This window comes from Pteropus vampyrus, unplaced genomic scaffold (assembly GCF_000151845.1).
Source record: "Pteropus vampyrus isolate Shadow unplaced genomic scaffold, Pvam_2.0 Scaffold142, whole genome shotgun sequence".
Lineage (NCBI taxonomy): Eukaryota > Metazoa > Chordata > Mammalia > Chiroptera > Pteropodidae > Pteropus > Pteropus vampyrus.
The window spans coordinates 325825-341251 of NW_011888923.1; the positions used below are offsets into that span (position 1 = coordinate 325825).

Sequence of the window (15427 nt, forward strand, 5' to 3'; positions counted from 1 at the left end):
ATTGAGGGTGACAGGCAGCTGCAAACTGTGAGCTCCAGGGAGACAGGAACTATATTTCTTTGTCTATTACTGTACACCCAGTAAGTGCCCTATACAAGGCCTGGGACGAGAGAGATGTTCAATAAATATTTTGTGAAGGAGTGAAAAGAGGAAGACTCCCCACACTTTTGTGGGTGTACGGGGTGAAATGGGGAGGAGATCAAGAAAGACTTCTTGGAAATAGCGGCTTTTGAAAGGAAACTGGACATTTGGGATTTGGAGCAAAGGAGGGTGGCGTCGCAGGTGCAGAAAGAATGGCACAGACAGAGCTGAGTCGGGCCCTTGCACCTCCCAGGCCTGCCGGTCACTCCCTCATACCTTCTCCACCTCTGCTCAGATTTCACTTTACTAATACGACTTTTTCTAACGGTCCTGTATAAAGAAATGTAAAACTACTTCACCATCTACCATCTACCTAATTCCTTGGCCCTTATTGTCATCTGACATATTATTTTTCTTTTCTTTTTTTCTTTACTCTGAATTAGAATGTAAGTTCCAAGAAGGCAAGAACATTGTTTTGTTCATTGCTTTATTCCCAATGCCTAGGACAGTTTCTGGCTTATAGCAAGTACTTAATGAATATTCGTCAAATGAATGAATGCGTGAATGACCCAGTGTGTTTGCTAGGAGCCATAAGTTATCTCGTTTATGTTTTAATAAGGTTTATTGTAGGGCACCCTGAAATGTTTTGGAAAGAAGAAACATCTGTTGGGGTCCTGCTGAGGCAGGATGAATGGTGTGTAGATACCCGGGCCAGGGAGCGGGTCACGGGGCTTGTATAGGAGCAAAGGGTTTTGGAGGTGCGTGCAGTGGGGGCATGTACCGTACAAGGCGGCATTAAGAGTGGAGAAGATCATTCTTCCTGAGTTACCACTCGTGTATTTGAAGGGAATTATTCTTCTTGAAAAATTTGTGAATGTTTATGTCAGAACTGTATTTGCTAACCTGATCTACTCTTTTCGTGACAGGAGGCTGAACAGCACCCAGGGGGAAATCCGAGTTGGGCCTAGCCATCAGGTAAAGCACATTTAGGTAACTTCTTTAATAGATTTTTATTTCTCATTCTTCTGCTGGCCCTTTATTGTGCTGAGCAGCAGCTTAGAACTGTTTTTATTGTTACAGGGAATTTTTATATAAATGCAGATTTTTTTTCCAGATTACCTCATACTTTTATTTTTTTTTTTTGTGGTAAAATATAATGTAAAATTTATCATTCTATGATCTACCAGTCCCTCTACTCGGTATTTACCCCAAAGACTTGGAAACCTATATCTGAAAAGATTTTCACAGCAGCATTATTCACAGTGGCCAGGACATGGAAGCAACCGAAGTGTCCTACGATAGATGATTGGCTAAAGAAGCTGTGGTACATGTATACAATGCAATATTACTCAGCCGTAAGAAGAGATGAAATACTGCCATTTGTGACAACATGGATGGACCTTGAGTTAATCATGCTATACGAAATAAGGCAGACAGAAAAAGTTGAAAATCATGATAACATTTATATGTGGGATATAAACCTAAAAGCAACAAATGAGCTGGACAAACAAACACAGACTCGTGGACATGGAATACAGACTAGTGATTACTAGTGGGGTGGAGGAGGACGGGGGAGATAGATGGGGTAAAGGGGGTCAAATATAGGATTTAGGGAGAGGGCAAAGTGGGTAAAGAGGATCAAGTATATGGTAGCTGAAAGAGACTGGACTGGGTGGTAAACACACAATAAAATATACAGTTGTCAAATGATAATGTACACCTGAAAATTATATAATTGTATTAACCAATGTTACCCCAATAAATTTAATTAAAAATTAAAAAAATTAAAAAAATAAAATAAATTTTAAAAATTAAAAAAAAATAAATAAAATTTACCATTCTAACCATTTTTAAGTGTATAGTTAAGTGGCATTAAGTATATATTGCAACCATTACTGCCATCCACCTCCAGAACTTTTTCACATTCCCAAACAGAAACTCTGTCCCCATTAAACACTAATTCCCCGTTCTTTTGTCTCTCTGCTCCTAGCATCCACAGTCTACTCTCTGTCTGCATAAATTTTCCTACTCTAGGTAGTTCATGTCAGTGGAATCACATGTCATTTGTCCTTTGTGTCTGGCTTATTTTACTTAGCATAATGTCCTCACGGTGCACCTATGTTGTAGCATATGTCAGAGTTTAATTTCTTTTTAAGGCTGAATGATTTATTACATGTATATATCACATTTTGTTTGTCAGCCTATCTATGAACATTTGATCACCACATACTTTCATTTTAACTTTTTTAAAATTCCCTTTTGTTCAGAAGAGTCAAGATGGTTAGGTACTTGTCAGCCGGAAGCTTGTTGTGTTGTGACCTGTGCCCTCTCATGTTTTATTCAGTTTACTAAGACTCTGGTGTCATGTTTGTCATCTGTTTTTTTGATCTCTCTATCAGTTAGTGTACTTTGATGGGCAGGAGCAGAAAACTCTAGCTGAACTTGGCTGTGTATGGTCTTACATATCATCACATTCTGGTCAGACAGGACTCGGCTCTCCTTTTCTGGGGCTCTCTTGCTTGGCTGTCCCCCGGGCTGGCTTCTCGCAGTATGCTGGTAGCTGGATCTCATTGATCCTAAAATGCACTTCTTCCCTTCACATTTATTACCTCTGATGAGTTTCATCGTACATTCTGTGGTGCGATTATAATTTAATTGGCAGGATTTTTCCTTTCTGAGTGCACAGAAAATAACAGTGGATCTTACAGTGAATGAAATACAGCAGATGTTGAGAGGAGGAAAGGTATCACCCTTCTCTTCCCCTTAGAAGCAAGCAAAATCCTCCCGGAAGGTCTCTTTTAGTCCCTGTCTCTCCCAGAATGGATTGGGTCGTGTGTCCATTTCCAACCCATGAGGAAATTAGGGTTAGCATGATTGGCATGGACTGGCATTTGAGTTGGAATGGATGTTGGGAGTCTGCCACTATGGCCTAGGTATACTAGAGACTTGTGGTACAGGCAACTCCTTCTAAGGGTAAAGAGGTTTTGATAATCTGTTTAGTCAGTCATTTTTCAGTCTAGATTTTGAGCATTTCTTGTACGTCATTCATATGTTTAAAATCTATTCTAACTCTAATGAGAAAGAAATTAATAATTAAAGGACTATTAAAACCAAAAGACAGAAACCATCAGGGGCATCTCTTCACTAGAAGATACTTCTCGTCCCAGAACTAGGATTATAACTGAGACAGGCAGAAGAAACTGCCAGAGGACACTCCCCTTAACGTCTGCCTTGTTCAAGTACAGTTAAGTCCTCGCCCACCATTGTTGGTAGGTTCTGTAACTTTACGCAAAGCGAATGATGAAACCAGTTTTACCAGAGGCTGATTGATATAAACAAGAGTTAAGTTCCTGTGGCATCTCATCAACGTTTACAGTGAAATGATCTTGAACAAAAGGACCTGCCGTCACCCCTTTTCTTGGTGCGGCCTCTTAGGGGCACCGATTCCCACCTCTCTGTTGTGTTTCCTGTGCCCTCAGGTCGAGGACTTCCCTTTTAACCGAGGAGTCCAGTACTTGGCGCGGTACACCTCTCCCTTTCTCTGCTCTGTCCCGCCACTGTATTTTCCCACCCATTTTTTTCTTCCTCCATGTTTCCAGTGTCTTGAGATCTCTTACTAGAATTTTATTTTGTAGATTTTTCTTCCTATCATGACAGAAAAAGTGGTTCTGAAGTAAAAGACACTTAAATTCTTAGAAAGGGACAGATTTACTATGCTTGGATTTTTGTTTACTTTCACTTAAAACCAGATATTTATCTCAGATTTAAAATATATTCTGTATAGTCTATCTTTAAAAAGGAATGTTTTGGAGTACCAAATATACCGATTCTTTTAAAGAATTGACAACATTTAACTTCTTAAAAATTTTAACTTATTAGGTAAAATATTAACATATATAAAAGTAGGGAAAGATTAGTACAGTAAACCCCCTTTTTCCTTATTACTCAGATTCACGCATTTTAATTGTTGGTAAATCTTGTCTGATTTATTCTTTCTCACACCTTTCCCACTGTTATTTTGAAATGAATCACAAATATATCATTGTACTTGTAAATATCCCAAAGATAAGAGCTCTTTCAAAAAACAATAAATCATACCTAATAAAAATTAGCAGTTTCTTAATATTCAAGTGTCCACTATATCCAGATTTCCCTAATTGTCCTTCACTTTCTGGTTTTTTTTTTTTTTTTTATAGTTCAAATTGGAGTCTAAATAAGAGTCATGGCATTGTAACTGTTTAATAAGTCTCATAAATCTCTTCATGTTTCTCGTGTTTTCCACCCCATCTCTCTATGTGTTGAAGAAACTTGAATGTTTTGTCTTATAGGGTCCCACAGTCTGGATCTAGTTAATTTCATCTTTATGTGTCATTAAACTTGTTCCCTTGTCCTTGGCATATTTTGAAAATTAGTAGTTAAATCCGGAGGTTTAATCCCATTCCAGTTTGGTACCCACCCCTGGCAGGAATACCTCAGGGCGGTGCTGTGCGCTTCTACTAGGAGGCACATGTGTCTCTCTTTTAATGATTTGCAGCCTTTGCTTGTTACTTAGATCCACTATTTAATTAGAGATCTCAAAATGGTGATATTCTAAGCCTATCATTCCTTCCTTTACTAGCTGAATTAATGACACTTCCCCCTTAACTGTTTGATTCCTGGAATCACAGAGAAAAGGCAGATAAATGTGTGATTCTTCCCCTCTATCAGTTTTCAAAATACTGAGAGCTGGCTCCCCAACATCTTCCAGTGGTGACCAATGGATTTATAATTTATTGTCTGCTAAGCCATTGCAGTTAATCTTATTGATGATGAAATTATTTGGGAGCTGTTAGGAGCCTCTTTCTTTTGCCTTCTGTGTCCTTTTGACTCAACTCCGGTGATCTTTGGTACGTTCCTTTTATCTGGTATGACATGATTTTAATAATCATCTTGTACAACTCTACCCTAGATTTGTAATTAAACTTTTCTCGTAGGAGCCCTCATCGTGTCAGTGGGAAGAGATGTCTTTTCGCTGACTATTGGGGTGTTCATTATTATTGGGGTGTTCATTATTATTGGGTCAGTTACTAGTTTCCAGGCCGTTTTAGGAAACAGATCAGGAAATAGCTTTTTTTCTTTTTTCTTCTTTCTGATACTTATAATTCAAATTCACATTTTTATATAGACCTTATAGTAATCCTATTTTTTTTTTCCAAATCTGTATCTTTTTCTAATGTGTTAAAGCCCATTTTTTAAACGTAAGTATTCATTGGCCACAACATACATATAATAGCTCAGAAGTAACAAGTCACACTGATATAAATAGTATGATTATTGAAAACGGCTTACTATTAATATTTTGGGGGGCCTTAGAATATGTCTCCCTAGAGCTCTACAGGCAAATTGATGTGTTTTAAAGTTACTTGAAATACTTTCTAGAGAGGAACCAACTCAGTGCAGAGTTAGGTCCATTTGTTTCATTTTGCTTTAGAGTTTATAGGATCATTGTTCTTTAAACTTAATTTTGTTTTGATAATTATGTAAAATATTTACATGGCTCCAACGTCAAACATACACACAAAGTGTGTTAAAAAGTCTGTCTTCTATCCCTGTCCCCCTCCTATGTTTTTCTCCCTCCCTGATGGATAATCATTGTTTCGGCTTTTTAATTTAGCGTTGTGATTTATCCATCTTATTTATATTTTTCCCCACATCCTGTTCCTTGAAAAATGGTAGCATAACACACACCTTTACCACCTTTCTTTTATCTTTTAACAGTGTATCTTGGTGTCCCCTGCATAGCAGCACAGAGCCCCATCACATTTCCTTCTGTCCCTTCATGGAACTCCACTGAGCGGGTGTAACAGTTTATTCTTCCAGTCCCTCTTGATGGGTATTTATTTGGGTTGCTTCCAGTCATTTGCTGTTGTAATTAATGATGCAGTAAATAGTCCGTCCATGTAGGTTTTTATGTTTCTGCCAGCATATCTTTGGGATATATCACTAGAAGAGGCTGGCTGGCTTAGAGGGCAAGTGCACGTATGGTTCCGAGGAAATTACAAAATTCCCCTCCATACAGATTGTGCCGTTTTGCGTCCATGTTAACAACACAGCCTTGTATGTTGTCACACTTTGGGATTTATTTTAACTTGATAGATGGGAAATGGTATCTCATCAGTTAATTTACATTTCTCAGCGAGGTAGACCATCTTTTTCTATGATTAAGAGCTACATGCATTTCTTTTTCTATAAACTAATTATATTTCTAGCTCATTTTTCTCTAGGGGAGTTGGTCGTCCTGCATAGCAGTAGCACTTTTTAATTAACTTGACAAACAGCCATCGGAGAGCTGCTGCGCCAGGTACCACACCTGGTACTGGGGAAGCAGAGCTCAGCACAAGTGTTAAAGATCTTTTGATGTGAATATCTATTGTGTTTTGATTTCATTCCAAAACATTCACTGTATATTAAGCAGAACTAATTGTGGCACCCAGTTAATGTTATAAAAGTCAATACTAGATTAAAGAAGAACATCCTCGTTTGGAGGAGATCCGTGCTCGATACACATTTAGAGGCATCAAAGACAGCATGTGACACAGAGGTTGAACTCGTTGTCTGAGAGCCACATGGCCTCCTGATGTTGTACTCTGGTACACAATTGTTTTAAAAACTTGACTAACCAACATTTAAAACCAGGAGCTGTTACGTAATAATTAAGATTTTTGAAGTTTGGAAAAAATTGGAGAATGCACACACTCTGGATCACATTCCTGCATGGCAGCATTCCCTGGAAGGGGCAACTTTCTCTCCATTTCACCTGCTTCCCTTCACTCCTCGGTACCTAATATCTGCATGCCCAGTCCAGGAGCCACTGCCACCTGTGGCTTTGAGTGCTTGGCATGCGGCTAGTCCAAATTGGAATGTGGTGTTTTATTTAATGGGGATACTAGAATATTTAAAACGAAATCTGTGGCTCTCATTTTATTCCTCTTGGACAGTGCTGCCTTATACTCTGCCTGCTTAATTCATTTAATTTTTTTTGCTTGGGTTCTGTGGACACGAGCTTTTAAATTACACCCCTTACTTTAAAATATTAAAGTAATGTGTCCATGTTCATCTTTTAAGAAAATAAGAACAATGTGCCTTGCAGATGGCTGACTTTTCGTAGATCTCTGATAGTCCTGCTTCCTCTTGCTCTGCCCTAGCAGAGTGAGGATGAGAAATGCTCAAGGTATCTAAATCTCCAAACCAGAGGTGACTTAGAATCTTGGTTATTGAGCTCTGAGGTGGAGATTTTTTTGGTTGAATTGTTATAGTTTATTTGAGCCAAAATTGACAATCGATGTTCAAATATTTAAAAAATTTTTTATTATACTTTATGTACAGTATGTTGGTATCTTGTGTTTACTGTGCAATCTGCTGTGACAGTTCATATCAAGGCAGAACATTGCTCAGGAAGTCCCTTCCTGCCCCTTCAAAAGCAGGCCTCTCCTCCTGAAGCTGCTACTCATCTAATTTCTATCACCATCATTTAGTTCAGCTCTGTCTTTAATGTTGACTGCAATTCCATGTCTTTTTTTGATGATTACCATGACTTACATTGTTATCGACTCACTTGAGAAGAGCATTAATTTAATAAGATAGTTCATTTAATTTTTTTTAGCCATTATTCTTAGGTGATATTTTATTGTAGATGTCTCTTTATAAACTTGTTATATTTGAAATGTGTGTGTTTTCCCCTTCTTTATCAAGATGCCATTATCTCCTGAGACATTTTTTGATTTTTGATTTTTGATTCACACGTATCCATTTCTATTTCACTCTCTGGGTCTGCGGGCCGTGGTTTAACTTTGCCCTTGTCTGCTGCTCTTTGAGTAGCGATTAAACAGTCCATTGTGAAACCTTCTCTGTGAAATGCTGCTGAAATGTGCTGCAGGCCAGCTGCAGTGACTCCTGGTGTAGCTGTTGGTTCCGTGCGGCCTGAAGAAGCAGGCCCAGTGAGCTGCTGCATCTGTCCCCAGGGCCTGCCTGAGGCAGCTCTTTAAAGGGAGTGATTGTGACCACTTCATCCCTGTCTTACAGGCCAAACTTCCCGATTTGCAACCATTCCCTTCTCCAGATGGTGACACTGTGACCCAACATGAGGAACTGGTCTGGATGCCTGGAGTTAATGATTGTGACCTCCTTATGTACTTGAGGGCAGCAAGGTAACAGGAATTCGCCTCATCCTGCTTTCTGAATTAGGCCATCCGAGTTGATCGGCAGGCAGTGAACTCTCTCCTTCCCCCTGAAATTTTATTTATATATCGGGCAGTCTCTGATTTTGTTTTGTTGTACGCTCTGTAATCAGAGCCATGATCCTTCCTAACAGAGAAAAATAGTTTTACTGTGGTAAAGTCACTTTTTTCTTCTTGATGTTTGTCTCATACCAGATTTTAGAACTCTTTAGAAGGAAAACATGTTAAGCCGTACTTGCAATTATCAACACTTCTCAATCCAGTTGAGTAATTGGGTCATTCGGCCCATCTTAAAATCACATTACAGATTTCTCTACTTTGTGGCTATTCATTGGCGCCATGCCTAAACGTGACATTTTTGTGGCTTCCTTACGTGAGAACTTGCTAACCTCCATATGTCTAAACTGCAAAAGAGAAGTTTACATCTGCCCCTGACACCCGTAGTGCTGGCAGAGGGCCTTCCTTTGTCTGCAGTGATTTCTTAGACTCACTATAGCCTCAACAATGCGCAACAAAAAAACTCGGAAACAAGGCCAAGCGGCCGAATCTTAGCACTGGCTGTTTCGTGGTCAGTAGTGCTGTCCATGGGGGCGTGCAGTAGCAATGAGAACATTACAGCAGGGCGAATCACTACGAAGACTCCTTTTTATCTTTTTTACTTTTAATTCTCCTAAAGGTAGCTGATATGTAGCATGAAAGGAATTAAGTAAAATTTCAGAGGATTTAATTTTATATGTTTCTTGGAAACTTTGGTTCAGAAGGTTGTCATCAAGCCAGTTGCTGTGGGAAGCAGTTGTAGATTCATGTTCGCAGAACTGAAATGAGAGTAGTGATAAAGAATGGGAAGAGACGAGACAGTGGACAGGAGTAAAAGTAACATTTCTCTGAGTGAGTGAAGGGTGCACTGTACAGAACTTTAAAATTTTTTCTTTTTAAAACGAGCAGAAGCAGGACCAAGAACTCTGGCTTATCATGCCTGTAGTAATGGACTTTGGTCTGGGTGGAAAATGTACTCTGAAAATTGAGGGTTAACATTTCTGTACTGATGTTTTCTCTTCTTGTCTTCTAAGGAGCATGGCGGCCTTTGCAGGCATGTGTGATGGAGGTTCCACAGAGGATGGCTGTGTTGCAGCATCTCGGGACGACACCACTCTCAATGCACTAAACACAGTGAGTTTTTTGAAGTCACTTGGGCGTGAAGAGAGTTTTTTTGGTCCCTGTGCTGACTTGGGGGAATATATGATGAGCAGGGGACGTGGAGGAGCCTGGCATCTTAGTCATGAGTACTGTGATGTGCGGCTGGGATCAAAAGATGAGCTGTGGCCTCGGCCACAGGACTCCACAACCTCAGGCCAGGGCTGGATCACCTCCAGGTTCTCTTCCTCATCTGCGTCTGTACTGCAGCATCGTGGCGAACTTCACAGGAGAGCCTGATGCTGGTGGCTAATCTTTACTGAGATCTCACAAAGCAGAATGCTGTGCATAGATGAGTTTTTTTAATCCTCACAACACCCTCTAAACTGGTCCTATTGTTATTGCCATTGTAGTGCAGTTAGGTCATGATGTAAGGCCATGCAGTCAAGTTTTAGATCCTGAGGCCATGCTCTTCTGTGGTCAACAGTGCTGTCTCTGTGTCCGAGACCCCATGTTCACAGTGCATGGTGGCACTGGAGAGGAAGCTAGACTTCTTTGAACAGATTTGTTTTTTATAGATTTGACTTTGGAACCATGGGAATATTTCATAGGATTATAAAACGAAATTAAGTTTTAAAAATAACAGTCCCTAAAAAAATCTAAAGCGAAATATAACAAGTGAGCCTGAAGGTACTGAGTTGGTTGCATGACATCCCACCATGGTTACTCATCTGCTTTAATCTCATACCACACCCAGTAGCTCAGAATAACACTCACTGCTGCAAACAGCATGACCACCGAAACCAGTTTGCTTTTCTTGGACATGTCTTTTTGACTTTTGAATATATCCTACAGGGCTGTTTAGGAAACAATGTATTTTAAAGTTTCTTGAACTAATTCTTCTCTGCGTGGTTCCTAATGTGAAATCATTAGATCTGGAGACGTGTTGACGAGTTTGATCGCGTTCCGTGTAGTAGAGAGTCTAGATGGGGGGTGTGTGGGTGTGTGGGTGTGTGGGTGTGTGGGTGTGTGGGTGTGTGTGTGTGTGTGTGTGTGCCTAGGCTGCTGAGCGTGAGGCTGCACAGGTCTTCTCATGGTGAACTGAGTGTAATTTAAGCGCCCTTTCGGTTTTTTTCTTGATTGGTCAACGAGAGTTGGAAAGGTCTTTAGAGATCATCTGTTCCAATCTCTAAATAGATAAAAATCCAAGGCTTAGAAAGGCCAGATAACTTGTTGAATGCCGATCTAAAAAGTTCACAATTGTCTCTGGCCATGCCACCCTGAAGAAGCCCGATCCCGTCCGATCTCGGAAGCTAAGCAGGGTTGGGCCTGGTTAGTACTTGGATGGGAGACCTCCTAGGAAGACCAGGTGCTGTAGGCGTAAAAAATAATAATAAAAAAATAAGGGATAGTAAGCTGACAAAGTCCTTGCAGTCTGTGAGGTCAACTAAGGGTTGCCTCACCTAAAAAAAATTAAAAAATAAAAAGTTCATAATGAAGGGTGGAAAGTAACCCGGATTCCCAATTTAGGGATCTTTCTACTATATAGCTTGCTTTTGAGGAAACATGTAGATGTCTGAACATATTGATATATGATGTAGTTGACATTTATTCTTGGTCAGTTATTGTTTCTGGGATATTACTTCACGTTACAACAGTCTCTTGCATGTTGGAGTTTGAATGATCTTGCTGGGCATATGCCATGTTCTCAGTAACCGAAAGATTTTTCACATTTCCATATATATTTGTTTACTCCCTCACCTTGTTGGTACTTAGGGGTTTTGTTTTTACAAGTAATCATTATTCCAAACATGTAATAATAGAAGCCAGAAGGGCCTTCGAGATTATTTTACAAATGAGGAAACTGAAACTCAGAGCTTGTTGATAGTGCAAACAGTAGCTATGGTAGGTGTAGGTGTGAATGTCTGTGAATTTAGTTGTCCTTAAAAATGTGTGTTCAAAGTAACTCTTGGATATTTGCTAGTTTTCTGTTGAGTTTTTTGTATAAAAGCTTTATGAAAAAAATTCCCCTTTTGTGACTGTGCTGATCAGTCGAATTCTGAATAATGAAGATGTTACCATATGTAATTAAATAATCTATTTTTGGCACTTTCCTGAATTTATCTGATTTATTCTCTTTCTATTCCAAACCCTCAAAGGATTCTGTAGAACATAACTTCTCTACAGAAATAATTTGGATTATTTTTGCTCAGGGTCCTTTGTATCAAGTTCTTTCTGAAGTTTTCCTAAGCATCGCCAGAGGGTTTTTAGTTTTATGAGTTTTCATTTCTATGAAGCTGCCATCCCATCATTTGGGATTCTTCTTGTTGAGGCAAGCCAGCTCAGGTGTCTTGGGTTATGCAATGCAAGCACTTCAGCCACCGAAAGACGGAGTTGTGTTCTCATTTTGCGATGAATGGAAAAATTTCGTGGCTGTCTTAATTTTTGTATTTCATTGTCATACTGGCTCACAGAGAGTTTTAGTTGTAGACACTTTGTTTAATGAAGTGAGTGGGAAAGTCTTGTGAGAAGTTTATGTTTATTTTTACTTCTTTGGAGTAACAAGTTTTGAACTATGTTACATTGTAAATTAAAAAGATAAATACATTGTCATGTGAAAAGTATTTATTTTCTTAAAGTGTAGCATAGAGTCAAAACAAGGTTAGACATTTATCAATTTAGAATAAACCTGAGTCTACTTCCTATTTCCCAGGACACTATAGAAATTTAAAATATATGAAATCTGCACTATGGCCACATAAGTGTGTTTAACAATCAAACTATTTAAATATAAGTGCACTTAAGTAGGTCATTTAATTTTTAAAACTGTCATCACTAATAGAAAATTTTGAACTGTCAGTTCTTTTTGACAATTTTGTGAACCTAGTTTTAAATATAAGCTCTTCTGGATTACTTATTTTAACTCCCAGTTTTTCTTTTTCACAAATGAGATTTTTAGTGTAATTTTCAAAACAACTTATTGGGGTGTACTTTATAATAAACTCCTCTGACTTAAAGTATACCATCTGCTGAGTTTTTTCAGGTGAAAAAACACCAGTGAAACTATGGCAAAACTAGTGATCAAGATACAAAACGTTTCCAGCACTCACCAGAAGTTGCCTCATGCCCTTCTGTAGTCTTTTGCTCTTCCAGCCTCAGATACCCACTGTGTTTTCTCTCATTTTAGATTGTTTTGCATCTCCTAAAACGTTGTACGAAGGGAATAATGTTGTATGTCATCGTTTAGGTCTGGCTTCTGCCAGCATAAGTTTGAAATTCATTTATGTAGTTGTAGTATTAGTAGTTCATTTTTTTTTTTTACTGCTGAGTAGTAGTCCACTGTGTGGAAATTCACAGTGCTTTATCTTGTTCACCTTTGGGCTGTTTCCAAGCTATTGGCCGTTAGGAATAAAGGTGTTATGAACATTGTTACACCCGTCGTCTTCGTGTAGATTTATATTTTCATGTCTCCTGAGCGAACTCCTGGGGGTGGAGTGGCAGGGTCTCATGCAAGCAGGGAGCTTCTTAAGACAGCGTCAGACAGGCTTCCAGAGCAGCCGCACCACTTACACTCCTGCCAGGGTGCGTGGCTTTTGGGTCTTCGCCATCCTCAGCAAGACCAGTGTTGTCGGCTTTTTTGATTTTAGCTCTTTTGATAGGTGTGTGGTGATAGCTCATTGAGGGTTCAGATTTGAATTTCCTGACTGTTCACGATGTCGAGCATCTTTTCATGTCGTATTGCCCATTTGTAGATCTTGTGAAGTATCTTTGCCCAGTCAAATCTTTTGCCTAATTTTAAAAACTGAGTTATTTGTCTTTAGAATAATTTATTGTAAGGCTTCTTTTCATATTGATACAAGTCCTTTAACATGAATATTTATCATATATTATGGTAAATGAGTATTATGAATATTTTCTCCCATATGATGACTTCTTTTTATGATGGTATCATTCAAAGAGCAAAATATTTGATTTTATTGAAGTCCAGTATATCATTTTCCTTTATGAAAGTATCTTTGATCACCTCATGATTACAAAAATTATATCTTTGCTTTCTTTTTGAAGTTTTAGTTCTTACATTTAAGACTGTGATTCATTTTGAATTCATTTTGTATGTGATGCGAAGTAGGGGGTGAAAGTTTATCCTTTTCTACACAAATGCCAGGTGTTGGAGCAACATTTGTTGAAAACAGACTTTCCTCATTTAATTGCCTTGATACCTTTATTGAACATCAACTGCAGGTATGTGTTTGGTCTTTTTCTGGATTCTGTTCTGTTTCACTGATCTAATGAATGTCTTTATCAGTACCTCAGCACTATAGGAATTCAGGCACTGTAGGTCTTATTTTTGTGCTTGTTTTTCAAGATTGCTTTGCTATTTTTGGTCATTGGCATTTCTATATAAATTTTAGAATCAGCTTACCAGTTTCTGTTTTTAAAAAGGCTTGGTGGAATTTTGATTGGGATTGCATTAAATCTGTGGATCAGTTTGGGAAGAATTTACATCTTAACAATATTGAATCTTTCAGCCCACGAACCTCTTATATCTCTCCATTTTTAAAAAAAGTTTCTTTAACTTTTTGTGTGTAAGATTCTGTAGTTTTCAGGTCTTACACATATTTTGTTAAATTTATCCTAAGTAATTACAGTTTGAAGATGCCGTTAATACTGTATTTTATAAATTTCAGCTTCTGAGTGTTCATTGATGGGACACATAATCAGTTTTTATATGGTGACCTTGTGTTTGGCCCTGCTATAAATTCTAGTCGCCTTCTAGTTGGTTCCTTAGGATTTTCTTCGCACGCAGTGAGGTCATCTGCAAATAAAGACAGTTTTACCTCTTCCTTTCTGATTTGCACATTTTCTTTCCTTTTTTGTGCTTTGTTGAACTCACTTGGACCTCCAGTACGATAGTGAATAGATGCGTTGAGAGTGGACATCTTTGCCTCTTTCTCATCTTAGGGGGAGAACGTTGTCATTCACTGCTAAGTACAATGCAAGATTCTTCCTTCCTCCTTCCTCCTCTTCCCCCTTCCCTCCCTCCCTCCTTCCTTCCTTTCCTCCTGCCCTTTCTCCCTCCCTGCCTTCCTTTTTTGGTTCTTTCTTAGAATTTTTCCTTTTATATCTATGTTTGTTGAGGTTTTTATCATGAATGGGCATTAAATTTTGTCAAATGCTAATTTTTCTTGTTATACTTTATTCTGTTAATGTGATAAATTACATTGATTCCTTTCAAATGTTAAGCCAACTGTGCCTTCCTAGGATAAATCCTGCTTGGTCATTATGTACTACAGGATTGAATTTGCTAACATTTTGTTGAAAACTTACATTTTTGTTCATGATGAATATTGAGCTATAGTTTTCTTTCTTTGTGATATCTTTATCTGGCTTTGATATCAAAGTAATAATTGACTTCAAAAAATTAGTGAGAAATATTTCCTCTTACTCTCTTTTCTTAAAGGGTTTGTAAAGGATTGCTATTTTTTCTTTTTTAAATGTTCGATAGGTCACAGTAAAGCTATCTGGGACTAAATTTTTTTTTATGGAAAGTTTAAAATTACACATAGACATAAGCCTATTCAAATTTTATATTCATGTGTCAGTTTGGTAATCTGTTGGTCTGTGTCTTTTCAATGTTTTGTGCATTTTATCTAGATGATCAAATTTATTAGTAAAAATTTCAAATTATATCTATATTATCTTTTTATTATTTATAGGGTCTGTAATGTTGATCTTTCTTTTATTCCTAATATTGTTAATTTGTTTCCTCTTAATCAGTCTAAATAGAGGTTTATCAAAATTATTGATCTTTTCAGGTAGCATTTGGTTTCATTGATTTTTCTCTATTTGTCTTCTAGTCCATTGATCTCCAATCTTATTTTTATTATTTCTTCTCTGTTTATTTTGGGTTAATTTGGTCATTTTCTTCTTGCTTCCTCAAATGGGATCCTAGATAACCAATTTTATCAAAATTTTGATTTATTGTTCTTTCATTG

General features: G+C 38.1%; 1 protein-coding gene and 1 non-coding gene across 5 annotated transcripts in view; both read left to right on the forward strand.

The window, feature by feature from the left end:
- Window positions 1–15427, forward strand: part of RERE (arginine-glutamic acid dipeptide repeats) — a 366623-nt gene that overhangs the window by 250918 nt on the left and 100278 nt on the right. For all 4 annotated transcript variants that reach the window (XM_011368442.2, XM_011368444.2, XM_011368443.2 and 1 more), the window contains 3 exons: window positions 1008–1056; window positions 8143–8267; window positions 9368–9467. In XM_011368442.2, coding sequence (XP_011366744.1) covers window positions 1008–1056; window positions 8143–8267; window positions 9368–9467 — 274 coding nt within the window. The remainder of the gene's footprint in view (window positions 1–1007; window positions 1057–8142; window positions 8268–9367; window positions 9468–15427) is intronic.
- LOC111744863 lies at window positions 10694–10812 on the forward strand. The gene has a single exon (XR_002782361.1). It is a non-coding gene; the product is annotated as a 5S ribosomal RNA (ribosomal RNA).